At 41.7% G+C, this 26,619-nt stretch overlaps 1 protein-coding gene across 1 annotated transcript in view; it reads left to right on the forward strand.

Moving 5' to 3' along the window:
- dcc (DCC netrin 1 receptor) overlaps positions 1-26,619 on the forward strand; it is a 255,376-nt gene that overhangs the window by 97,976 nt on the left and 130,781 nt on the right. The window contains exons 3-5 of the mRNA XM_060863587.1: positions 14,590-14,877; positions 18,426-18,576; positions 19,027-19,163. Coding sequence (XP_060719570.1) covers positions 14,590-14,877; positions 18,426-18,576; positions 19,027-19,163 — 576 coding nt within the window. The remainder of the gene's footprint in view (positions 1-14,589; positions 14,878-18,425; positions 18,577-19,026; positions 19,164-26,619) is intronic.

Genomic DNA, 26,619 nt, shown 5'->3' on the forward strand with positions numbered 1-26,619 from the left:
ACTCAGATTTTGTTTTATTGGAACTTTTCTATGAATATTTCACCGCTAATATATCTAGAGAAAAACAGAAATACTTTTGAAACACTACAAATTCTTAAAGTCCTGAGTGTCAACTTTCATATTGAAGCTCAACTGGTTAAGGCTTTGGGTTGTTGATCGGAGGATCGGGGTTCAAGGCCCAGCACAGCCAAACTGCCACTGCTGGGCCCTTGAGCAAGGCCCTCAACCCTCCCTGCTCCAGGGGAGCTGTATCATAGCTGCCCCTGCACTCTGACCCCAACCTCCTCAGTTGGGGTATGTGAAGAAAAGAATTCCACTGTGCTGTAATGTATATGTGGTGATAATAAAGGCTTCAATGCCCCGTTCTATTAATATATTATTAACCTCCAGTGTAGAGTGAGACATGACAAAGACATTCAATGATCAACATGAACACAACCAAACAGGAGAAATCTCCATTGACTTAATGATTAAACAATAAAATAAGCTCTGAAACTCTTTTTTTTTTTGGATCTGTCCTCCCTGTCTAAACCTTTTGTCAGTGCAGAAGTTATATTCATTCATTCATTCATCTTCTACTGCTTATCCGAACTACCTCGGGTCACGGGGAGCCTGTGCCTATCTCAGGCGTCATCGGGCATCAAGGCAGGATACACCCTGGACGGACTGCCAACCCATTGCAGGGCACACACACTCATTCATTCACAATTTTCCAGAGATGCCAATCAACCTACCATGCATGTCTTTGGACCGGGGGAGGAAACCGGAGTACCCGGAGGAAACCCCCGAGGCACGGGGAGAGAACATGCAAACTCCACACACAAGGCGGAGGCGGGAATCGAACCCCCAACCCTGGAGGTGTGAGGCGAACGTGCTAACCACTAAGCCACCGTGCCCCCCACAGAAGTTATATAATTATATAAAATAAAACTATAAGTAAGAAAGCAAACGACAAACTCACATCATCCGTAACTATTTATAACGTTTCACACGGGTTCTTTATGCAAATTCTTTGCAGATGTTATTTATCATCGGTGTGAGATCCTGGCTTTTATTTCTGATTGCTGCTGTTCGATTTGCTGTACACAAGTCCAGATTGCAGCTCTGTATCGAGTTACCAAGCCAATTTTATCTACCATATGTATGCCATATGCCACATCGGATCGCTTGACGGAAATCGAAGAAGACAAACGGATCACACGGATTTTGTGTGAATTTGTTTGAGGCTGATTTCCTAATGGGTTAAAAGCTTTTCAACATTTATCAGAAATCAGAGTGGAAAGGCTTAAGATGTTGAATTGGTAACCTTTAAACTGTAATAAACTGTAGGTTAAAATGATCTGAAAATAATTCCATTGGAAAACATTGTGGTGGAAACCGACTCTTCTTTGCTTCGTCCGCATCCTTTGTCTCCAGCATCTTGGCGATATCTAAGCCATTTGTCTTAAACTCCAACTTTCAGCCTTGGTCACCTCTGCATCCTCATTGGAGAGATTCAGCATCTTCTCCACAAGCTGTTAAGGGACTTCATGGGCTTTCAAGGGACTGGCTCACGTTTCAGTTGTTCAGTTGCAGACTGGCAGACTGCGAATCACAGCCAATTAGCTGCAGAGATCTGTCTTGGCTAATAGACTTTATGGCCTCGTCTTCTCCAGGATGGACATGTTCTGTCGCTGGAACGAATGGAATGAAAAGAAAGTCCCGGAAAGTACAGAAGTAGAGCACTGGAGTCATTTAAAGTTAGTAATTGATGTGAGGGTTTCAATCCAGAGGAAGTTCAGATTTCATAATTGCATGTCCTCTTATACTCCAAAATGGCTTCCAAAATAACAACTACCACCAACATAGCGTGTTATTCTGACCGACAGGGGTCCAAGCACAGCCACAGAGTCTGGGATTATTATTGTTATTATTATTATTACAGTGCTAAAAATCACATTCCATGATTATTGTTGTTTGAATGATTTATTTTCAGTCAAATTTCTGGCTTCGCTACAGAATCTAACAAAAAGTACGAAAATAAAGTAGACCGTGATCCTTATTTATGTATGTGCTGATTTTTGCGTAAACTGAAGGAAAGTTTATACATTTGTGTATTCCTGATAGATTTATCTTACATTTCACTTATTCTGGTAAGCCTTAAACATTTAAAAGGATGGAAACCTGCTGGCTCACTACGTCCAAGTGACTAAATGAGGAGAACAAATCTGTGTTTGCTGCTAATTTTTAGCTAAATTTGCAAAGATCAAATTGCCAGTTGAAGCCAGCTAGCTAGCATAGCTACGAGGCAACATGGCAGGAAGGATCCAGTGCACCACAGATTGTTGAAGGTTTATTATTAAGTAGTAAAATTTATCAGTGCTGTCAGTTATCATTAATATAAAAGAAAAAGACTTGTCACTTTAATTAAATGGATTTAATCCACACTGAGCAACAGCAACAGCTGTAGATACTGATCGAATGAGGTGAAAAATCTGAATATTGAGCCTGTTAGCTACAACAGGCAGAATATTATTGGACAAACCTAAATAACAGGCTTAATATCTGAATTTTTGAGGGAATAAATCAGCACTGAGTTTGTCACTGAATTTATTTTAAAGTTAAATGAAATCCCAGGCTGCTCAAACTTTCAGAAGTCCTGCGTTATTCCTTAGTAGTGATTTCTACTCTGTGGTAATGTTTTGGTCAGTGTTCCAGTGGCAGCAGACACAATATAAGCAAAAAACCACAACAACAAAAAAAATCCGTAGATAGCAATTACCTCTGGGCTTCCCAAACTTTATTTACCTCAGATGAAATGCTAGAGAGCGGGTTACGGACCAGACGCTGACACTGTGTTCCTTTAAGTTCCTCCAGACATCGAATTATGATTCCATGACATTTTCTTGGCGACTGGATTGGCAGCAATGCTGAGTCTAATTGAACTAAATTTAGCTCTTAAACTTAATCTCTCAATTGAAACATATTGCAACACACTATATAGTTAGCTAGCAACATTTAAGCCGTTTTGACCTGTGAGTTGTAGTTCTTGGGGAAAACACAGGCACTGTACTGATTTTAATTAACAGTCTTCCTATCAAGAAGCATATAGGGAATTAGCTAGACAAAGCCGCACAGATAAGCGAACCTGAGGTGAGTTAGCAAGCTAGCAACATCTGTGCTGCCTGGTCTTGTTCAATTTCTATGCACATATTGTTAAGACAATGAACAGAAGTTAATTACTAGCATTACAGCATTCTTTTTTCTAGCTATAAAGGAAGCGGTCAAAACAACAGCACCATCATCTTGCTAGCTAGCTAACAGTAAGGTGTGTTACAGTATGGATTCAGTGAGCCAGCTAGTTTTAGTGTAATTAGACACATTGCTAGCTCATAAATAAAGAAAAGCTTTAGAAAGTTGGCACAGAAGTTAAGAAGTTACGGTAAGTACCTAAACTAGCTATAATTATAGCTTTAATTAGCAGTTTAAAGTAAATCTGATTTGGCCAGTCAGAAAACAGCCTTAAATTGAATACGGACAGAAAATAGAGTGTGTTTTTTTTTTTTTTTTTGTCTGCTCTTGTCGGCTGAATGACATTTTATGTGCCGAGTGATTTGAGCTTTAGCGTTGATGATGAGCGGCAATTATAATGGAGAAAAAAGCCCCATTAGTTGCATTGTTTGTAAGTCAAGTGCACTTGTCTTTGGTGTCATTAGTTCTGGTTGTTATAAATTTAAAGCATTTACATGGTAAAGTGTGTGTAAAGTGATATGACGGCATGAGGGAAGAGGCGGTAATGTCCCTGGGAATTTATCAGTTATCAGATATGCATGGTTGTTTTTGTTGTTTTGTTTTGTTTTTGTTTTTTACATACGTCATATGACGACTTCTTTTGTTTCGTAGTTTATTTTCACATCAATCTCCATTTTAATCCATGAAAGACACTATGTACATATTATATATTGCTATTATATATGTATATATTGTTTCTGAGACATTGTACTGTTGATAGGTTGAAGGTGTTTTTTATTTTCATCCATAATATTTATCACATAATTAAATGACTCACCTTATTTGTGTCGTTAGCTTGCGTAGATCTGCCTAAGATGCCAGTTATAGAAAGTCAGTCTCCGAGCAGAGAGCTAGACGCATTTACAGGCTTAATACATGGTTTTAGCTTGATAAAGTGCCAATGAATTCTCGAATAGCTTCTCGAAAAACGCGATTAGAATTCAGATGTTTGGTCGCGTGAAGGAAAGGAAGGCCGACCAGATGGGTTAAATAGCTCTAAATGCTTTGTTTGCATTTTTATCGTGTGTAAACACTCGAATCAAAAGCTCTTTTCATTTGACTAGCAATGAGCTGCGATGGAGGCTCTGAGCAAATGCAAGATCAGAAATGGGGCATTTTAACAATCAGCGAACGCCCAGCAACGAGCCAGTGTAAACAAAGCAGCAATAAATGGCTAATTCAGCTCCCTAGTTGAAGCTTTATGTATCCAAACCGATAATAACCGAGGCACCGAGAGTAAAAGTATTGGCATTGTGCTCCTAACTCATTCTTTTCCTCCTCCAGACACTAAGCAATGATTCCTCAACTTTTTTCTAAAGCTTTTGTTTGTGTTCCTGCTTTATATTTGAGTGCCGCTGACTAGGCTGCTGAATAAACATCAGCTTCTAGCAGTGATGTAGGGGAAAGTGGAAATACAAAAGCATTTCAGATCAAGACTTTGGTGGCGTTTCAGATCTAGGGAATACTTATCTATATTTATTATTATTTATTTCTAATAATTAAAATTAATAATAATAATAATAATAATAATAATAATAATAATAATAATATGTGTATTTTTATTATTGCTCAAACAGAAACTCAATAACGCATGAATCTAGACAAATAATAAGCCTAGATACTTTACCATGTTGCAATCCAGTGGTTAAAATAAACGTGCTGTATACATCAGTAACAGCTAGTTCAGTTTGTGGGAATTAGTTTTACTGATCAAATCTGTCTAGTGTTGACTGATCTTTTCCATCCAATCATCCAATTTTCCATCTTAAGGTTTATTAAGCAAACCACATTGAATCTGCTGTAAAAAAAATATTTAACACAACCATCATTTGTCATTATGTTGAATCCCAGATGACAATTTGAATATACTTTAGGCTTCAAACTGTTATGTGAAAAGTTATGTCACAAAAAAACAAGATTTTTTTATAAAGCAAATTTGAGAGCTACTTCACTGTACTGAAACACACACAAGCCACACCCACTTCACTAGTACTGACACTCACAAGCCACACCCACTTGACTAGTACTGACACACACAAGCCACACCTACTTCACTAGTAATGACACATACAAGCCACACCCACTTCACTAGTACTGACACACACAAGCCACACCCACTTCACTAGTACTGACACACACAAGCCACACCCACTTCACTAGTACTGACACACACAAGCCACACCCACTTCACTAGTACTGAAACACACACAAGCCACACCCACTTGACTAGTACTGACACACACAAGCCACACCTACTTCACTAGTAATGACACATACAAGCCACACCCACTTCACTAGTACTGACACACACAAGCCACACCCACTTCACTAGTACTGACACACACAAGCCACACCCACTTCACTAGTAATGACACATACAAGCCACACCCACTTCACTAGTACTGACACACACAAGCCACACCCACTTCACTAGTACTGATACACACAAGCCACACCCACTTTATTGTACTGACACACACAAGCCACACCCACTTCACTAGTACTGACACTCACAAGCCACACCCACTTGACTAGTACTGACACACACAAGCCACACCTACTTCACTAGTAATGACACATACAAGCCACACCCACTTCACTAGTACTGACACACACAAGCCACACCCACTTCACTAGTACTGACACACACAAGCCACACCCACTTCACTAGTACTGACACACACAAGCCACACCCACTTCACTAGTACTGAAACACACACAAGCCACACCCACTTGACTAGTACTGACACACACAAGCCACACCTACTTCACTAGTAATGACACATACAAGCCACACCCACTTCACTAGTACTGACACACACAAGCCACACCCACTTCACTAGTACTGACACACACAAGCCACACCCACTTCACTAGTAATGACACATACAAGCCACACCCACTTCACTAGTACTGACACACACAAGCCACACCCACTTCACTAGTACTGATACACACAAGCCACACCCACTTTATTGTACTGACACACACAAGCCACACCCACTTCACTAGTATTGACACATACAAGACACACCCACTTCACTAGTACTGACACATACAAGCCACACCCACTTCACTGTACTGACTCACACAGACCATGCTTACTTCATTGTATTGATACACACACACGCATACACCGAATTGTTACACAAGTATTGTTAACACAAAGTTAAAACACCAGTATTGTTACACAAAGGCCACACCCACTTGTACTGACAAACACTCACACACACTCACCCACACACACAGAAATATGTTTGCTTCACTTGTAGTGACACACACAGGAGCCACGCCACAATTCATAGTAGCACACACACACTCAAAGACCATGCCCACGTGTAGTAACACACACACAGGCCACGCCTACTTCATTGTACTGATACACACACACACACACACACACAGAGGCCGCACCTACTTCACATGTACTGATACACACACACATGCACACACACACGCACACACAGAGGCCACATCTACTTCACATGTACTGATACACACACACATGCACACTCACACACACACAGAGGCCACATCTACTTCTCATGTACTGCCACACACACACACACACACACACACACACACTTTCCTGCTTCATTCCACGTCCCAATTTTTAGTTGCACACCCACTCAGAAACCACGCCCACTTGTAGTAACACGCACACAGAGGCCACGCCTACTTCACTAGTAACATGTTACTATTTCTTGATGTATTCTGTATGAATCAGTGCAGTTTGATCACAGAGATAAATAACATACTCCGTGTAATTTGCTTCATCCAGCTGAAGCAACATTTCACGTGCGGTTCTTCTGCCATTCTCATGGTTGCTCTCTGTCCTGCTGTGATATGGAGCTAAATGACATGCTTCTGCTCTCACTGAAGCGATTTATGTCAGAAAAACACTCACAAATCCAGCAGGTCTTCTCCACGCTCCAGAGCGTGCTTGTGATATCAAGAGACGATGACGCACACCGCTAACACATACTAACCCATTCTCTCTGATCTCCAAGATGCTTCTAGCTTTCCAGTTACCTTTTATCGCTAACGTTTCAGAACGATTTATTCCACGATAGCTGCTTCACCTTGCAGCTCGTGTTAGTGATGTGGACGTGAAGGATTTCTGTCAGTGATTTCATCCAGACTCGGGTCTTAACTCTTTTTGTGTTGCTAAATACGGCAAGCGCTTCATTTCGAGGCTTCGCTAATTCCCAAGGAGAGGGAGAAAGAGATGAAGAACATTTTGGAGTGAGATCAATATCGTTCTCCGTCTGTGCTAATGACCTTCGGCCATGCGTCTTCAGTGACAAAAAAAAAAAAACACTGAAAAAGTGCTGATTCAAGCTCAGGGAAATAAAAGACGATGACGCTAGCCCCTGTGCTACGTTCGCAGAATGTTCGGCTGTAATGCTTGCGATAATAACCCACTTACACTAGTTTCAGTGCTCCTATTCATCCATATTTCTTTCTCTCTGTGTATTTAATTTTATTCCTGACCTCCAGAGCTCCAGCCTCCATCTTTCTTTCAGGCTAATTTGATTTAGCGTCACTTTTCTTCTGCTGCAGGTTTGTACGCAGGGACGCTGTAAATCAGAGCGTCCTAATGAAGTTGTGTAACTGCAGAGCCACATTTTCGCACACACACACTCACACACACACACACACACACTCACACACACACACACTCACACACACACACACACACACACACTCACACTCACACACACACACACACTCACACACACACACACACACTCACACACACACAGTCTGCAGTGGAGCTCTCCGTTAAAGAAGGTGAAATATTAAGACAAATGCATTGGATTTGGTTGTAGAAGGTGAAGAGGGGTGTGTGTCGAGGAAGAGGTGAGAGGAGAGAGGAGATAAACGAATAGCAGGAAAAGTACAGAGCAAAGTAAACAACAGGACTTTGGTCAGTGGAAGTGTGGGAGAACGTTCGGAATTACAGCAGGACACGTTTGAGCTTCGTTAGTGTTCAAAATTTATAGTGAAACTAGAAAAAAGAAAAAAAATGGAGCAAAAAAAAAGATGGATTAAAAAGGATGATTATTATTTTAATTTTGATGTTTAAAAACCATAAAAAAAATATTGGATTATTGGATTATTAAAAATGCATTTATTATTGTATTTTTATATTGTATTTTTTTATGCTTATACTTTTTTTTTATACTTTTAATCAGCAGTGATTTAGTGACAGATTAGAGGGAACAGTGTGACTAAATGGACGAGAACATGTGAGAGATTTCTAACAGATGTTGGCTGACGAATCTTATTGATTTAATAAGTTCCAGTTCTTTTAAATAGAAAAACTAAGGATCGTGGAGAGTGAAGGCTTTATATTTATTTATTTATTTATTTATCTATTTATTTATTTATTTTATTTAAAGCTGAAATGAAGCGAGCTTCGGCTCAGGAACGGAGAATCTGGAGAATTCTCTCCACACTATAAGCTGGGAGTCTTAGGCCACGTTCACACTGCAGGTAAAAGTGGCCCAAATCTGATTTTTTTTGGGGTCAACTGACCAGGTCAGACTTCTTCAGATGTAGTGTGAACACTCAAATCAGATTCAGACCACTTCCATATGTGGTCCTGAATCAGACCCAAATCAGATTTTTTCCAATGTGGCCGCAGTGTAAACAACCGAGGCGGATTTGATGCGACTTTTACGTCAATCTACATCGACATTCGTCATAATTATATGCCGGCGAGTTCGCACACAAACGTGACAAACACGCCTACAAAATGGATCAAATAATCAAAAGTTGCCCTCGACATCCGAAAATTTTCAAAACACTGCGTCTCTGTGCTGCCATCACACAAACATTTAGAAAGAAAAGCGACAATGCTTACTTCCTCCATAACCTCGCCAACTTTAGCGCAACGGCGTGCTGCGTGTGACGTCATTGTTATTGTTCGTTTGCGCATGCGGGTCAGTTTGAAACAGCAAACAGTTCACACTGGTATCTGATATGAATTGAGCATTAAGACTTGCAGTGTGAATGCGGCTTTAGCTACTCACAGAGGCACTAATTTACTGAGCTCTTGTCATGTGTTTAAGACAGAAACAGCTACAGTGGCATTACAGGGGCATCTTGTCAAAGCTGTTTATTAAAGTGCGTGACGCTCGTCGTCTGATCGTTTCCTCTGCCCTCTTTTGTCAGGTTATGATAAGAGACGAGTCAGACTGCAGCGTTGATTAGGATTATTTCCCTGTAATAATTATTGCTGCTATTGATGCGCGGGCCGGCGCGTGTTATTTCCTCATCAGCAGCACGGCTCGGAGCCTCTCGCTTCGTGGCTCGAGTGTTTTGATGATCTGTTATTACGATGAATGAGATTCTGTTGATTAAAGCTACGTCTTTTGTTCGATGAGAACATTTCAGCTCTAATCTGCTGTTCGGCTTCACTTTCCTCCTTGAGGTCGGAGGAGTTTCCGAGGACGAGAGCTGAAGAGAGCTGGACAACACACTCGTTTAGTATACAGTCAGTGTGTATGGAGCGAGAGAGAGAACAAAAGAAGGAACCGGCGCATAAACAAAGTAAATGATTGAACGGATAAAAGAAAAAATAAATATATAAATAAACGAGCGAAGCTGCAAATAAATGATTTAGTGTGATTTTGAATAAATTAGTGAATGAGAGAAAGACAGGATAAATGAAAAGAAAGTGAAAGAATACATTCATATATGAATGGGGGAGCAAATGAATAATGAGTGAGTGAATGAACGAATGTATGAATGAATGTGTGTGAGTATGTGTGTGTTTGTTTGTGAGTGTGTTGTGTGTGTGAGTATGTGTGTGTTTGTGTGTGAGTGTGTTTGTGTGTGTGTGTGTGTGAGTGTGTGTGTGTTTGTGTGTGTGTTTGTGGGTGTGTGTTTGTGTTTGTGTGTTTGTCGGTGTGTGTGTGTGTGTGTGTGTGTGTGTGTGTGTGTGTTTGTGTGTTTGTGTTTGTTGGTGTGTGTGTGGGTGTGTGTGTTTGTGTGTGTGGGTGTGTTTGTGGGTGTGTGTTTGTGTGTGTGTGTGTGTGTGTGTGTGTGTGTGAGGGTGTGTGTGTGTGTGGTATACTGAGTTTGTTAGTACTATTGATCCACTAACTGACTCGATTCCACTTCGTGTGCAAATTAATGAACATGTGAATGTATACAGTATGTCTGTGTGTGTGTGTGTGTGTGTGTGTCAAACATGCTTATTATTCATGAGTGTGTGTTTGTTTCCATGGATTCCTCAGATTAAACACGGGACTGGTGAATCAATCAAAGCTCCATAAAGCGTTTGTGTCCTGATGGCGTTAAACAGACGCAGAGCAAACAGCGGCATCTGTTCCTCATCGGAAACGAGAAGCGAGCGACGGAAATATCAAATAGATGCAGAGCAAATCATTTCAATCAGTGATAAATGAGGACTGGGAATCATCTCGACTTTCTCAACGCAAGCTTTTTATAAGTCTTTAGAGTTGTCGAGTTGATGCAGTACTGAAGAATCTCGTGCTTTTGGAGACTTAATGATCTTAGATTTGTTTTCTGCTGCAGAAAGAGTTACATCCTCGAGTCTAATTGGTCAGAAAGTCTACTGAACGATGGGTTGTTACTGTTTCTATAGCAACCCCTCATACTCGGACTTGTACATCACACACAACATATATATGCAGTTTTTTTTATTTATGGGAGGAGTTGGAGAGAAAGAGAGAGAGAGAGAGAGAGAGAGAGAGAGAGAGAGAGAGAGAGAGATTGCTGTCTATTATATTTATTATATTTTATGATAATATGTTGTTTTTTTGCAATGTTGACCTCCTAACAGACACACAACCTGAGTTATATTGTACACACACACACACACACACACACACACACACACACACACACACACACACACACACAACCAAATAGCCTGTTCATAATAACATGACAAATAAACCAACAGAGAGCAGAGACAGATAGAAAGAGGCTGAGTGAGTGTCAGGGGAGATAACAGAGAGAGACAGAGAGAGAGAAAGAGAGAGTGAAAGAGAGAGAGAAAGAGAGAGAGAGTAACAGCACAGAGAGAGAGAGAGAGAGAGAGAGATGATAGTGTGAGAGAGTGACAGGTGGGAGAGAGAGATGGAGAGAGAGAGAGAGAGAGAGAGAGAGAGAGAGAGAGAGTGACAGGCGGGAGAGAGAGATGGAGAGAGAGAGAGAGAGAAATGATAGTGTGAGAGAGTGACAGGCGGGAGAGAGAGATGGAGAGAGAGAGATGGAGAGAGAGAGAGAGAGAGATGGAGAGAGAGAGAGTAACAGCACAGAGAGAGAGAGAAAGATGATAGCATGAGAGAGTGACAGAGGCAGGATAGAGAGATGGAGAGAGAGAGAGAGAGAGAGAGAGAGAGAGATACTGTCTTGTCTTCCCTGATTCACTCTTGTCATATCTGTCGCTTTTTATTTTCTTTCATTAATAGTCATTTCCTTTCCTTTATTTTTTCGCTCATGCCCTCACTCTCTTTCCCTCAGCGTCACCTCTTAAACCCACCTAAACTTTATAAAGCAGTTATTACACCTTATAGCCGAGTGCAGATAAATCCTCAGCGTAGCTCTGGAAGCTCACACCATGTGGAGTTTCTTGGTAAATTTCTGACTTGTGCTTCGAACACAAATTATAGAATTGCATTCCATTTAAAACCTGCACGAGATCAAAGACTTTATCGTTTCCATAGTAACGACTCCTTCACAGGGAGGTGTATGGCAGGCGGTGCAGATAATCTGACACTAATAATAAACTGATATGAACAAATGAACACCGCAAAATGTTTAGATACAATAGAAAAAAATTGTTTTATTATATAGTTATTAATTAGTTAAATTAATATAGAACCAAAATAGATCTGTCTGAAAAACGAATAAAAACAAAAAACAAGAATAAAATAGAAAAATATTTAAAAAAAAAATATAGGTGAGTAGAATTCAAATAAAAATAGAACGGAATAAATGAGAATAAAATAGTTATGGTTGAATAAAAATAAAATAGAATAAAAAAGGAAAATAGTCTGGAGTCTGGAAAATAAATTAAAATTAAAAAGAGAATAAAAAGAATATAAATATGGAATAAAAATAATTACAGTAAAAAAAATAATAATAATTACAGTGTGTGTGTGTGTGTGTGTGTGTTCTGTGGGGATTTTGTTTTTCTTTCACTGAGATTTTGGCCGACTCACACACACACACACATACACGCACACACAGACACACACACACACACGAACACACACACACAAACACACGCACGCACACACACTCACATTCACACAGATACATGCACACAGACACACACTCACACACACACGCGCACACACACACACACTCACATTCACACAGATACATTCACACAGATACATGCACACAGACACACACACACTCACACACACACGCACGCACACACACTCACAGTCACACAGACACACACACATACACATACATGCATACACACCGACACGCACACACACATAATACACACACCTACACACACATTCTCTTACACACTTACATACATACACACTTTCCTCACTAAGCCCTTATCTCTGCCTTTGCCTCTCGTCGTCTCTTACAAATGACAGGCGCTCGAACAGCCGTCACCCCGATGCCCCGCTCCCTCTCTGAGCAAGTGCTCTCTCACTACCACACTACTTTTTTTTTCCTCGTCTGCCCTCTGCAACATCGTTGAACTTCACACTTCCAGTTTCACTACATCTGCACCCTTCACTTGTTAACGTAGATTAACTGTGAAGATTAATGTGGGGCCACAGCTGCACCAGGATGGAGAATTTTTGCGGCAACTGGGCAGCGTTCCAATTTCATACTCCAGTGCTGTGTGCCCTGCTCCGTCATTTGTCTCCTTTACTCTGTGAAATGATTCGGGTTTGGGAACTAATAAACTCTTGTGTTTTGGTTGTCTGTTTATTTGAAGTGAACATTCCATGTTTCGTCCATAGATATTTATAATCACACTGATAGCAACCAGGCTTTCACTCTCAGAAACCCCTGTGTGTGTGTGGGTGTGTGTGTGTGTGTGTGTGTGTGTGTGTGTGTGTGTGTGTGTGTGTGGGTGTGGGTCTGTGTGCATGTGACTGTGTGAATGTGTGTGTCTGTACTGTATGTGTGTGTGTCTGTGCATGTGCCTGTGTGAATGTAAGTGTGTGTGTGTCTGTGTGTGTGTCTGTGTGAATGTGTGTGTGTGGTGTGTGTGTGTACTGTATGTGTGTGTGGGTTTGTGTGCCTGTGTCTGTGTGAATGTAAGTGTGTGTGTGCGTGTGTGTGTGTGCATGTGTCTGTGCAAATGTAAGTGTGTGTGTGTGTGTGTGGTGTGTGTGTGGGTCTGTGTGAATGTAAGTGTGTGTGTGTGTGTGTGCGTGCGTGTGTGTGTGTGTGTGTGTGGGTCTGTGTGCATGTGTCTGTGCAAATGTAAGTGTGTGTGTGTGTGTGTGTGTGTGTGTGTGTGGTGTGTGTGTGGGTCTGTGTGCATGTGTCTGTGCAAATGTAAGTGTGTGTGTGTGTGTGTGTGTGTGTGGTGTGTGTGTGGGTCTGTGTGCATGTGTCTGTGTGAATGTAAGTGTGTGTGTGTTTGCGCGTGCATGCGTGTGTGTGTGTGTGTGTGTGTGTGTTTGCGCGTGCATGCGTGTATGTGGGTGTTGGTCTGTGTACATGTGCCTGTGTAAATGTAAGTGTGTGTGTGTGTGTGTGTGTGTGTGGACTGAGCGCTCCCTCAAGTATTTTATTATTTTTATTTAACTGTTCCAAGTCTATTACTCTGTACAGTACTGTATGTAACACTAACATAATAAAGTATGTTTCATTCGAATTTAAACAATAATATATATATATATATTATTATCAGCCTGCTCTAGTCCTCAGACAGGACATAAATGCAGTCCCAGGTTTAGTGGATGCACGATACTCAAGAGAAAAGTATACATCGGTAGCTAAATTATTTATTTTTTATATATGTATTATTTATTTTCTAAATTTATTTGAGAGAATTTTTCATTCAAACCTTGTTCTGAAATGATTTCCCACAAACTGCTTGTGATGCCGTGTTTCTACCGGAGATATTAAAAAGTTACATAATGCCGCTTTAATTTTTTTTAAATAGTTGATATAATTCTGTCATTTAAACTCTCACTATTTTACTATATACAGATTTATTATTATTATTATTATTATTATTATTATTATTATTATTATTATTATTATTATTATTATGTGACATTCACGAAACCCTTCACGAATCAATCCCCCTCTCTCTCTATCTTCTCCTTCTCCCCTGTTCTCTTTCAGGTCCTTTACGTGTGGTGGTCCCCACCGAGTCGGTCTCGTCCTACATGGGTGACACGGCGTTGCTGCGCTGTGAGGTGACGGGTGAGCCCATGCCTGTAGTGCGCTGGCAGAAGAACCGAGACGAGCTGCCCTTGACCTTAGACCCTGACAGCAGGGTGGTGGTGCTGCCCTCAGGCTCACTGCAGGTCAGCAAAGTGCAGCCACCTGACGCTGCCACATACCGCTGCCTGGCGGAGAACCCCGGGAGCGCACGGACAGGCACCGACGCTGACCTGAGGGTTTTACCAGGTGAGTTCAGACTCCCCAAACGTTACATACTGCCACTTTAATGACATATGACTAGGGGGTCTCTAGCTGTTCTAGCGTGAAAGTTGCGACTTTGTCCCCACATTGATGACGTTTCCCATCGCTGCCCTTTGTGCAAGTTCACACGAGTCGAATCCTTAAGCGTTCCATCAGCCTCCTGCTGTGTAAAGATCACATTTCATAACTGAAGCCCAGCTGAAGCACATTTTATCTGTTGGATCACAAAGCGGAATTGGAATCAGCCTTCACCTCTGCAGACGATACGAGTCTCTCCCTGGTGCATCCTGACAGTTCCATAACTCGGCTCTGCGATGTTTAAGATTTTCTTCATCTGATTCGGCGCACTGCGTATTTATCAGCCTGGTTTACAATCAGGAAAAATGTGGCGGGGATTTAAGGGCTTGAGTCCAGAATCCAGGCTTTAAAAACTGATTAATGAGCCTGATCTCTGAGTGGAGCTTACTCTTCCTGCTGGTTTAGAGTGTAGGAGTGTGTGTGTGTGTGTGTGTGTGTGTGTTGGTGTGGATTCACTTGACATTCCATGCCATGACCAAGTATACATTAAGCTACTCACCTAATTATCACCCCCCATACATACACACACAGACACACACAGACACACACAGACACACACAAACACAAACATTAAACGTTACACATATAATACACTCGTCAGGAAAGAGCGCCATCTTTAGCAGGACCTGTACATGATGCTGAACATCTTTAGAAACATGAACACCTTTAACCTGGTGAACTTAATTCAGACTTAATCTTAGTCTAAATCAGTTCTAAACCTGAGCTAAAGTCACCTTTCCTGAAAGTGATATTGTAAAGGTACAAAGGATGAGCTTTGAGGGCATCACCACGGCAACAAGGAAGAGCAGCACTCACTACATTAGCCTTAGCCTTAGGAAAGGGTTTTTGTGTGTGTCTGTTTTCATGAATACAGAATAAAGAGATTCATCTATTATTTAGATTTTATTGTACTATGTTGATTAAGGTTGTTTTGTGAAAATCCTGTAAATTCAGGAAAAAAAAGAGTAACGAGAAGCACCAGGAAAAATTAATCAAATTATTATTATTATTATTATTATTATTATTATTATTATTATTATATATACTATAATTAATATATATTATATTATATTATACCGATGACGCAATATCTGTTACCCTGTTCTGAAATCCCTGGAAATAAGTGCATCCCGAGACTTTACTCTGATTCGTTTCGTTCTTCCGGTCATGCCCTTTTATGGAGTTTTGTGGGCGTTGGCAATGCAAATGAGCTGTGTTGGGAGCATGCTTTGCACCTTAAGCTTTATCAGCATACAAATGTGAATAAGAAAAAATACAGCATTTTTTAAACTTTTATATCACACACAGATACACACATGCACACACACACACACAGGCACACACACACACACACACACAGGCACACACACACTCCAACACACACAGACACACAGACACAGACACATGAAATATAGACAACCTCTAAAGAGAGTATGTGAGAGAGAGAGAGAGAGAGAGAGAGAGAGAGAGAGAGAGAGAGAGAGAGAGAAACGTCTGTTAGAGGACTGTGTGTGTGAGTGTGTGTGTGTGTGCACGGCTGGATAATTCTCTGACTGATCAGCAGTCATGACTCTACACGCATCAAGTCAGAGCTGAGAAATACGAGCGAGTGAGAATGTAAATCCCAGGTGTTGGAGTAAAATCACTGACTGTGGATTCGAAAGCAGTAAAGTGTGAGATTCAGAGACCGAAAGAGAAAAAAAGACTGAAAGAGGAGTGAAGTGAAGGAGGGAGTGAGGAGTAATTAGAGTGAGGAAAAGAGAGAGAAGGCTGAATTTCCGCCCTGAAGGTAAAACTGTCCGGCGACGGAACAAAAACCAAAAAAATCTCATTTGGTTGAAATGTCTTAAACTTGTCACTGTAGAAATTCTATTGTTCTTCATCTTCATCTTCATCTTCATCTTCATCTTCATCTTCAGGTCAGAAATGTATACACTGACTTATCAATAATCCTCTCTTACATTTTCTCTTATACATTTCTCACCTCTTCTCTTATTCTGTTTCTCTTTTTTTAAACAAACTTTAAAGACATTTATGAATCTTAATTCTTTATATTTTTTTATTTAAGTAAAGAATTTCATGTCTGTTACATTTAATGTTGTGGTCCGTCAGTCTGTCCACAAAACCACAAGGACCACAAGGTCTCACTTATTTTATAGCAGCTTTAAACATATTATTATTATTATTATTATTATTATATTCTCTCTCTCTCTCTCTCTCTCTCTCTCTCTCTCTCTCTCTCTCTCTCTCTCTCTGTCTCTGTCTCTCTCTCTGTCTCTCTCTCTCTGTCTCTGTCTCTCTCTCTTTCTCTCTCTCTCTGTCTCTCTCTCTCTCTGTCTCTGTCTCTCTCTCTCTCTCTCTCTCTGTCTCTGTCTCTCTCTCTCTTTCTCTCTCTCTCTGTCTCTCTCTCTCTCTTTCTCTCTCTCTCTCTCTCTGTCTCTGTCTCTCTCTCTTTCTCTCTCTCTCTTTCTCTCTGTCTCTGTCTCTGTGTCTCTGTCTCTGTGTCTCTGTCTCTGTGTCTCTGTCTCTCTCTCTGTCTCTCTCTCTCTCTTTCTCTCTCTCTTTCTCTCTCTCTCTCTCTCTCTCTCTCTCTCTCTCTCTCTCCCAAAGCAAAAACTTCTCCCTTTTTGATTTCTCTGGGTCAGAAAACTTAATTACAGCAGTGACAAATCCCTGAAACTTGAGACTCCTTCCATAAAAAGTTGAACTTCAGAGAACCCAGAACATCGAGCGTCCACCAAACAAGCTGTTACCATAGAGACGATACTGTGTTACAAAGAGCATGTTTATATATATATATAAAGTATATAATCGGATGTGAGAACAGCTCAGCTCTGCTCTGTAATAAGTAATCACTCTGCTAGCATTGTGTATATAACGTCCGTGTCCGTTTTTATAGAACTACGTAGCGATTATGCGCCGCTTTGTGAACAGAAATGTCTACAGCACAAGTACTGATAGCATTAAATAATAAGTAAAAATTACAATTCGATTGTTAATCATAATCACCGTTGACTAATTTCATGCTCAGTTAAACAAAAGCACCGACGCTCTGCATCGTAGATCGTGTCTGCTAACGTACAACAGACCAATGGGAACTTAATTAGGACTGACTCATGTCGTTTAATCAAGAACCAAGCCTCAGTACACACACACACACATACACACACACACACACACACACACACACACACACAAGAAGTTAGCTTAACCCTGTTTTTTGTAAACAGCATACTCAGTAGGAATCCTCTTCAGTAACAGCAGTGTATATTTTGTTCTCTTTGTGTTATTGTTTTGTTCCATCAAAGCTAACAAAAAACTAGCAATAGACAATATTGTAGAGTAAAAATCAATGCGTCTGTGAAATAAATAGGAGCTTTTTTTAAAACCGTTGCCGGGATGTTGCGCGCTAGCTGCAGTGTGTTAGTTCCTCTCTTGTGTTTTGTTCTGCACAGAGCCTGGAGTAGCGAGGAATCTGGTCTTTCTCCAGAGACCCATGAAGGTCACGGCTCTACAGGGCAGAGATGCCGTGCTGGAATGTTCTGCCTCCGGCTACCCGACCCCCTCCTTCTACTGGATGAGAGGCAGCGAGATGATTCAAATCAGGTGAAGTCTGCCGGAACATTGTGTGTGTGTGTGTGTGTGTGTGTGTGTGTGAGAGAGAGAGAGAGAGAGAGAGAGAGAGAGAGAGAGAGAGAGAGAGAATCATTATCTTATACAGTTTATATAGACGTGAGCACTCATAATGATATCAGAAACTATAATATCTTGGTGCTTCCATCACCATATCTGACTGACAGACAGACAGACAGACAGACAGATGGATAGACAGACAGACAGATAGATAGACAGATAGATAGATAGATAGATAGATAGATAGATAGATAGATAGATAGATAGATAGATAGATAGTTGGGGCTTTAGATCGTCTTTATTTTGATCTAAAAGAAAGCTAACAGAATCACGACTGCTGATAAACTAAAATAAATAAGAAACTCAGCTACATTTCAACTAAGACTTGATTTTGCTTGTTTTTTTTTTTTTTTTTATCCTCAGATCCAGGAAGTACTCTTTGCTCGGCGGCAGCAACCTGCTAATCAACAGCGTCACCGATGACGACTCGGGCACGTACGTCTGCGTAGCGCAGAACAAAATCGAGAACATCACGGCTTCCTGCGAGCTCTCCGTTCTAGGTGAGTCTCCCGTTTCCCTGCCAGCTCCCAGGTTGCGAAGTGGTACGAGATTCGTGTTGTTTTATTTAAAAATAAAAACATTCTGAAAACACGTTTCCTCCGAGCCTCTAGACAAGAGACACTACAAGCTAACCAGAGCCACTAGGGATGCTTGTAGCCGAACACTCCATAATCTCCTGCTAAAGAAGCACAGAAATAATGCTGGAGCATCACAGCACTTTGTGCATGCTGGGGCTCGAGCAGATCTGAGATCAGTGCTCTCTGGAGCAGGGAATCCTGCAGGCTGTAAATATGGACTTGTTAACGTTTCTCCAGAGGATCCAGTTTTCTCACTGCAGGCCTTTAAAAGCAAAATCCTCTGATAAAATATTCACTGCAGGTTGTTCCGCATCAGCGATATTGACGCCGGCAGCAGAAGCCAAAACTAGCGTGTTTTTCTTAGCAGCTCTCATTAGCATAACACGCCGCATCGGCTTCCGCTGCTGCTTTTGTCTGTTTTTTTTATTTATTTATTTTTAACAATAGCTAGCTGATGACCTCACATGACTCCAGAGAAGATGCTGGTTTATACTGTAGACATGTCTGATTTAGATTTAGACTATGGTTTCAGTGTGTGTGTGTGTGTGTGTGTGTGTGTGTTAAATAAACTCATTCATTCATCTTCTACCGCTTATCCGAACTACCTCGGGTCACGGGGAGCCTGTGCCTATCTCAGGCGTCATCGGGCATCAAGGCAGGATACACCCTGGACAGAGTGCCAACCCATCACAGGGCACACACACACACACACTCTCATTCACTCACGCAATCAGACACTACAGACAATTTTCCAGAGATGCCAATCAACCTACCATGCATGTCTTTGGACCGGGGGAGGAAACCGGAGTACCCGGAGGAAACCCCCGAGGCACGGGGAGAACATGCAAACTCCACACACACAAGGTGGAAGCGGGAATCGAACCCCCAACCCTGGAGGTGTGAGGAGAACGTGCTAACCACTAAGCCTGTTAAATTAACTCATTTACAATTTCTTAACATTTGTGAATATTCTGTTTTTCTGTTATTCCGCTCTAAAGCCTCTAACGTTGTCGTTTGTAGATTTTTTTTCCTCAGCACTGGTTATAGATTTTTTTATGATGCAGTGTCTGAACATATTGGAAAGTCTAGAAAGTTTTAAAAAAAAAGTGTGTAAAAAAAGTATTGTGTCTGAGGAAAAAACTAAACCTGAAAGTATTCCTTTATATATCCTTAATATTTCCTATTTCAGAGTATATTTTCAGAGTATAAGTTCTATTAAAAAATATGGATGAGCAGCTTGCAGTAATAATCCAAAAGTTAACTTTAAAAAGGCTTTTTTAATGCAATTTGTTCTTCTCGTGATGAGAGAGCGCTGAGATCCACCTTTACCTCACAGAAAGACTGAGCGCTAATCTGCTAACAAAGCTGTTACAGTGCTAGCAAGAGTTAGCAAGAGACTGTTATTAGCACAGCTTTAATCAATAGTGTTGGCGCTTGGAGTTTCTTTCCCCTCTTTCCCCGGTCTGCTGTTTTCTTGTCTTCTTTATTCATTTATTCTATAGATGGATGGATGGATGGATGGATGGATGGATGGATGGATGGATGGATTAAAAGAAAGATCAAATAGAAGGAATAAAATACTTGAGGTAGTAGACGCAAACACATACACAAACACACACAGACACAAACGCACACACAAACACATAAACACACACAGACACAAACGCACACACAAACACATACACAAACACACACAGACACAAACGCACACACAAACACAAACACATACGCAAGCACACACAGACACAAACACACACACAAACACAAACACATACACAAACACACACAAACACAAACAAACACATACACAAACACACACACAGACACAAACACACACAGACACATACACAAACACATGCAGACAAAAACACACACACAAACACATGCAGACACAAACACATACACAAACACAAACAAACACATACACAAACACACAGACACAAACACACACGCAAACACAAACACACAGACACATACACAAACACACACACAAACACACAGACACATACACAAACACACACAGACACAAACACAAACAAACACAAACACACACACAAACACACAGACACATACACAAACACACACAGACACAAACACACACACAGACACATACACAAACACATGCAGACACAAACACACACACAGACACATACACAAACACATGCAGACACAAACACATACACAAACACATACTGTACACAAACACACAAACACACGCAGACACAAACACACAGACACATACACAAACACACACAGACACATACACAAACACACGCAGACACAAACACACACAAACGCATACACAGACAGACACAGACACAAACACACACACAGACACACACAAAGGCACACACACACACACAAACGCATACACAGACAGACACAAACACACAAACACAAACGAATACACAGACAGACACAAACACACACAGACACCAACACAAACAAATACACAGACAGACACAGACACATACACACAGAGATACACAAACAAACGCACTCATGCACACACACACAGACACATACACAAACACACACAGACACAAACACAAACAAACACATACACAAACAAACAAACACAAACACACACACAAACACACAGACACATACACAAACACACACAGACACAAACACACACACACACAGACACATACACAAACACATGCAGACACAAACACACACACAGACACATACACAAACACATGCAGACACAAACACACACAAACACATACTGTACACAAACACACAAACACATACACAAACACACGCAGACAAATACACAGACACATACACAAACACACACAGACACATACACAAACACACGCAGACACAAACACACACAAACGCATACACAGACAGACACAGACACACAAACACAAACAAATACACAGACAGACACAGACAGACACAGACACAAACACAAACGAATACACAGACAGACACAGACACATACACACAGAGATACACAAACAAACGCACTCATGCACACACACACACAGACACATACACAAACACACACAGACACAAACACAAACAAACACATACACAAACACACAAACACACACACAAACACACAGACACATACACAAACACACACAGACACAAACACACACACACACAGACACATACACAAACACATGCAGACACAAACACACACACAAACACATACTGTACACAAACACAAACACATACACAAACACACGCAGACACAAATACACAGACACATACACAAACACACGCAGACACAAACACACAAACGCATACACAGACAGACACAAACACACACACAGACACACACAAAGGCGCACACACACACACAAACGCATACACAGACAGACACAAACACAAACGAATACACAGACAGACACAGACACAAACACACACAGACACAAACACAAACGAATACACAGACAGACACAGACACATACACACAGAGATATACAAACAAACGCACTCATGCACACACACACAGACACAAACGCATACACAGACAGACACAGACACACACAAAAACGCATACACAGACAGACACACACAGACACAAACACACACAGACACAAACGTTTACACAGACAGACACAGACACACACACACACACACACACACAAAGGCACACACACAAACAGGATAAACAGAGTGTTTACTTTCATATGAGCCATTAATCACCATTTTGCTGTTAAGAGTTAAAGTGTCATGGTTGTGGAGTAAAGCTCAAACATTTTGATGTCCCAACAATGTTAATTTATGATGAATCTGTGAAAAGAAGAAGGACTAAACTGTAAAGGTGGTGATACTGAGATTTCTCACAGATTAAAACTGCAAGCGCTTGTTGGTGTTGAATAGGCACGAGGTTCTTGTGTAGAGCTGACAGAGGATTTGAGAAGGTCTAGCAAAGCTTCTGAAAGGTCAGCATGAGCAACATCACAAATCTAGAAGGATGATCCCTACACCATGTCCTGCTCGCTCTCTCGCTTGTGCTGCCACTGTGATATTTTTCGAGCTCTGACGCATCGCCTTCAATATTTCTCCAAATCTGTCTAAAATTGACCTTTTTAACAAGTCGGGGATGTTCAAGGCAATCAGTAGGGCTGGAGTTTGGGTCAATAGGCACTCTCAGCTTTCATTTCAGCCTGAGTAATAAGACGGAAAGATGAGGGAGGTAAAAGAGTTGCAGCAGGACGAGGTTGAGGTTGGAGCTTTGGCTGTAATCCATGTTACAGTATGTAGTTTAAAGCTGAGCGTGTTTTGACCGCACTGGTGTGAATGTTAGCACCTTTAACCTCGGCCTCTGGTTCCTGCTTGAGTAGAAACGTCACACGCTGTTTAGGATCTTGTAGGCGTTAAAAAATAATAAGAAATAGAGTATTTGTTATAGATATTTTAGAAAGAAAGAAAGAAAGAAAGAAAGAAAGAAAGAAAGAAAGAAAGAAAGAAAGAAAAAAGAAAGCATTAAGGGAAGTAAGGAAGGAAGAACTTGTGGCAGTAGATAGGATGGATGGATGGATGGATGGATAAGTGGGTGAATAGATGGATGGATAGATAGGTGGATACGTGGATGGATGGATGAGTGAATAGATGGATGGACGGATGGATGGAAGGATGGATATAATCATCTAGAATATATAATGTCTAATAGCCAGGCATGAAGAAGAGTTGTAAACTCTGTAGCTCCGCCCCTCAGCTGTGTCTGTTTTGGAAACCTGTGGCAACTCGACTCCCCCCTGCGTCTGCATGGGACACCTGTGGTGTCTCCACTCCTCAGGTGCGTCTGCATGGGACACCTGTGGTGTCTCCACTCCTCAGGTGCGTCTGCATGGGACACCTGTGGTGTCTCCACTCCTCAGGTGCGTCTGCATGGGACACCTGTGGTGTCTCCACTCCTCAGGTGCGTCTGCATGGGACACCTGTGGTGTCTCCACTCCTCAGGTGCGTCTGCATGGGACACCTGTGGTGTCTCCACTCCTCAGGTGCGTCTGCATGGGACACCTGTGGTGTCTCCACTCCTCAGGTGCGTCTGCATGGGACACCTGTGGTGTCTCCACTCCTCAGGTGCATCTGCATAGGACACCGGCGGCGTTTTGACTATTCGGGGTGTGGGGGGGGGGGGGGATTTTCATCACATTCAGCAAGCGCGTCATGCTACAGGAACCTTGTGCTATCACTCTTTATCTCTGTTCTGCGTTTGAGACGAATGAATATAAAACCCAATTTCCAGGACCAAAGGTGATGTGTGATGCAACGGAAGGAAACCCAGGCTGACTGTGTGATGTGGAAAACTCAGCGTTACAAGCTCCTTCTTTTAGCTCTTACCTCCTCCTTCTGAAACACCAGGACAAAGATGAATAGTAGCCTGAAATAACCTATGCTAATAGCTTAGCGGTGATGTTAGTGATTTATAGCCGGTGTCGTCCCCTTGGCTCGGCCCCACGCTGCAGTGTCACGCTGTACTTAACCGTCGTCTAGAAACGGTTCGGTTGATGAAAGCACAGAGTTGTGTTTGTGGAGTTGTAAACATGGCCGAATGGAGCGTATCGATCAAGTCGCTATGCCACCTGTGTGGAGGAGGAGAGCGTCGAAAAACACTTTTACTTTACAGAAAAACTGACCACTAAAGCTACGCTACTACTTTGCTAAAAAAAATCTGATACAGTGCTAGCAAGAGTTAGCAAGAAACTGATATTAGCACAGTTCAGATCAATAGTGCTGGCTCTTGGCCTTTCTCTCCCCCCTTCCCCACGGTTACCTGTGTTCTTGTCGTTTATTCATTCTTTTTTCATTTCATCTCTTTTTTCAGATATAAAAAAGAAAAAACAGAAAGAAAGAACGTATCAAAAAAACATAAAACACTTTAAGGGGGGCGCTGGAAAATCAATCCATACATGTGCACACACACACACACACACACCCTCACACACACACACACACACACACACACACACACACACACACACACACACACACCCTCACACACACACACACACACACACACACACACACACACACACACACACACACACACACACACACACACACACCCTCACACACACACACACACACACCCTCACACACACACACACCCTCACACACACACACACACACACACACACACACACACACACACACACACACACACACTCACACACACACACACACACACACTCACACACACTCACACACACACACACCCTCACACACACACACCCTCACACACACACACACACACCCTCACACACACACCCTCACACACACACACCCTCACACACACACCCTCACACACACACACACACACACCCTCACACACACACACACACACACACACACACACACCCTCACACACACCCTCACACACACACACACACACCCTCACACACACACACACACACACACCCTCACACCCTCACACACACACATACACACACCCTCACACACACACACCCTCACACACACACATACACACACACACACACACACACACACACCCTCACACACACACACACACACACACACACCCACACACACACAGTATCCTTTCCTTAATTATTCCTTAATTCATGACTCAGGACCTTTAGTGTCCAGACCAGACAGGAAAAAAATCTGTTTGTCTGTTGTCTTCGCTGCTCGCTCCAGTGCTCTCTGTTTCCTCTTGAAAAACATTTCCATTATCATGTGAGTAAAGCAGTGAGTCTCCACTGTGCCCTTACTCGCGTCTCTCTGAGAGACTGAAGAGCCTCTGGCCTCAAGTCTCTTCACATCATAACAACACTTCCCACTGGACTGTTTCTGATGGATGAAAACAAAAAGAACAAAGAAATTTTTGTTCAAATGAAAGGTTTACTTCATTTTTATTTTTGTGTAGAAAGTGAGTAAAGATTAAGAACAACAGAACTGGAGAAGTTTGTATTTTCCTAAAACATAACAAAGTGCCTTAACTTGACTGTTCCTGAGCGTGGGCACTGAATGGAGGGTTAACGTACTCATCTAAAATATGATTGTTTCTATAGAAACCACTCCCACTCACACACACACACACACACACACACACACACACACACACACACACACACACAGGGACTGGTATGGTGGACGCACCACGTAATTGAAGTGAAGACAGATTTTAGAAAAACATATAACGGTTGCTGTGGTGCTGCTACGGTGCCGTTTTCTCCGAGGAGAAAGATAGAAGATAGAAGATTTCTTTAATATTTATGAAATGGAGACTTCACATCAGAGCAGCAAGACAGTTGCTTGAACTTTTCCACCACTGGACAGAGCACTTATGCTTTGAGGATACATGACAAGCTGCACTACAGAAATATTGGTCAAAAAAAAAAAAAACAGTGAGAATGGACAAGCGAAGAACTGAGCAAAGATTAAAAAG

This window comes from Tachysurus vachellii, chromosome 26 (genome assembly GCF_030014155.1).
Source record: "Tachysurus vachellii isolate PV-2020 chromosome 26, HZAU_Pvac_v1, whole genome shotgun sequence".
NCBI lineage: Eukaryota > Metazoa > Chordata > Actinopteri > Siluriformes > Bagridae > Tachysurus > Tachysurus vachellii.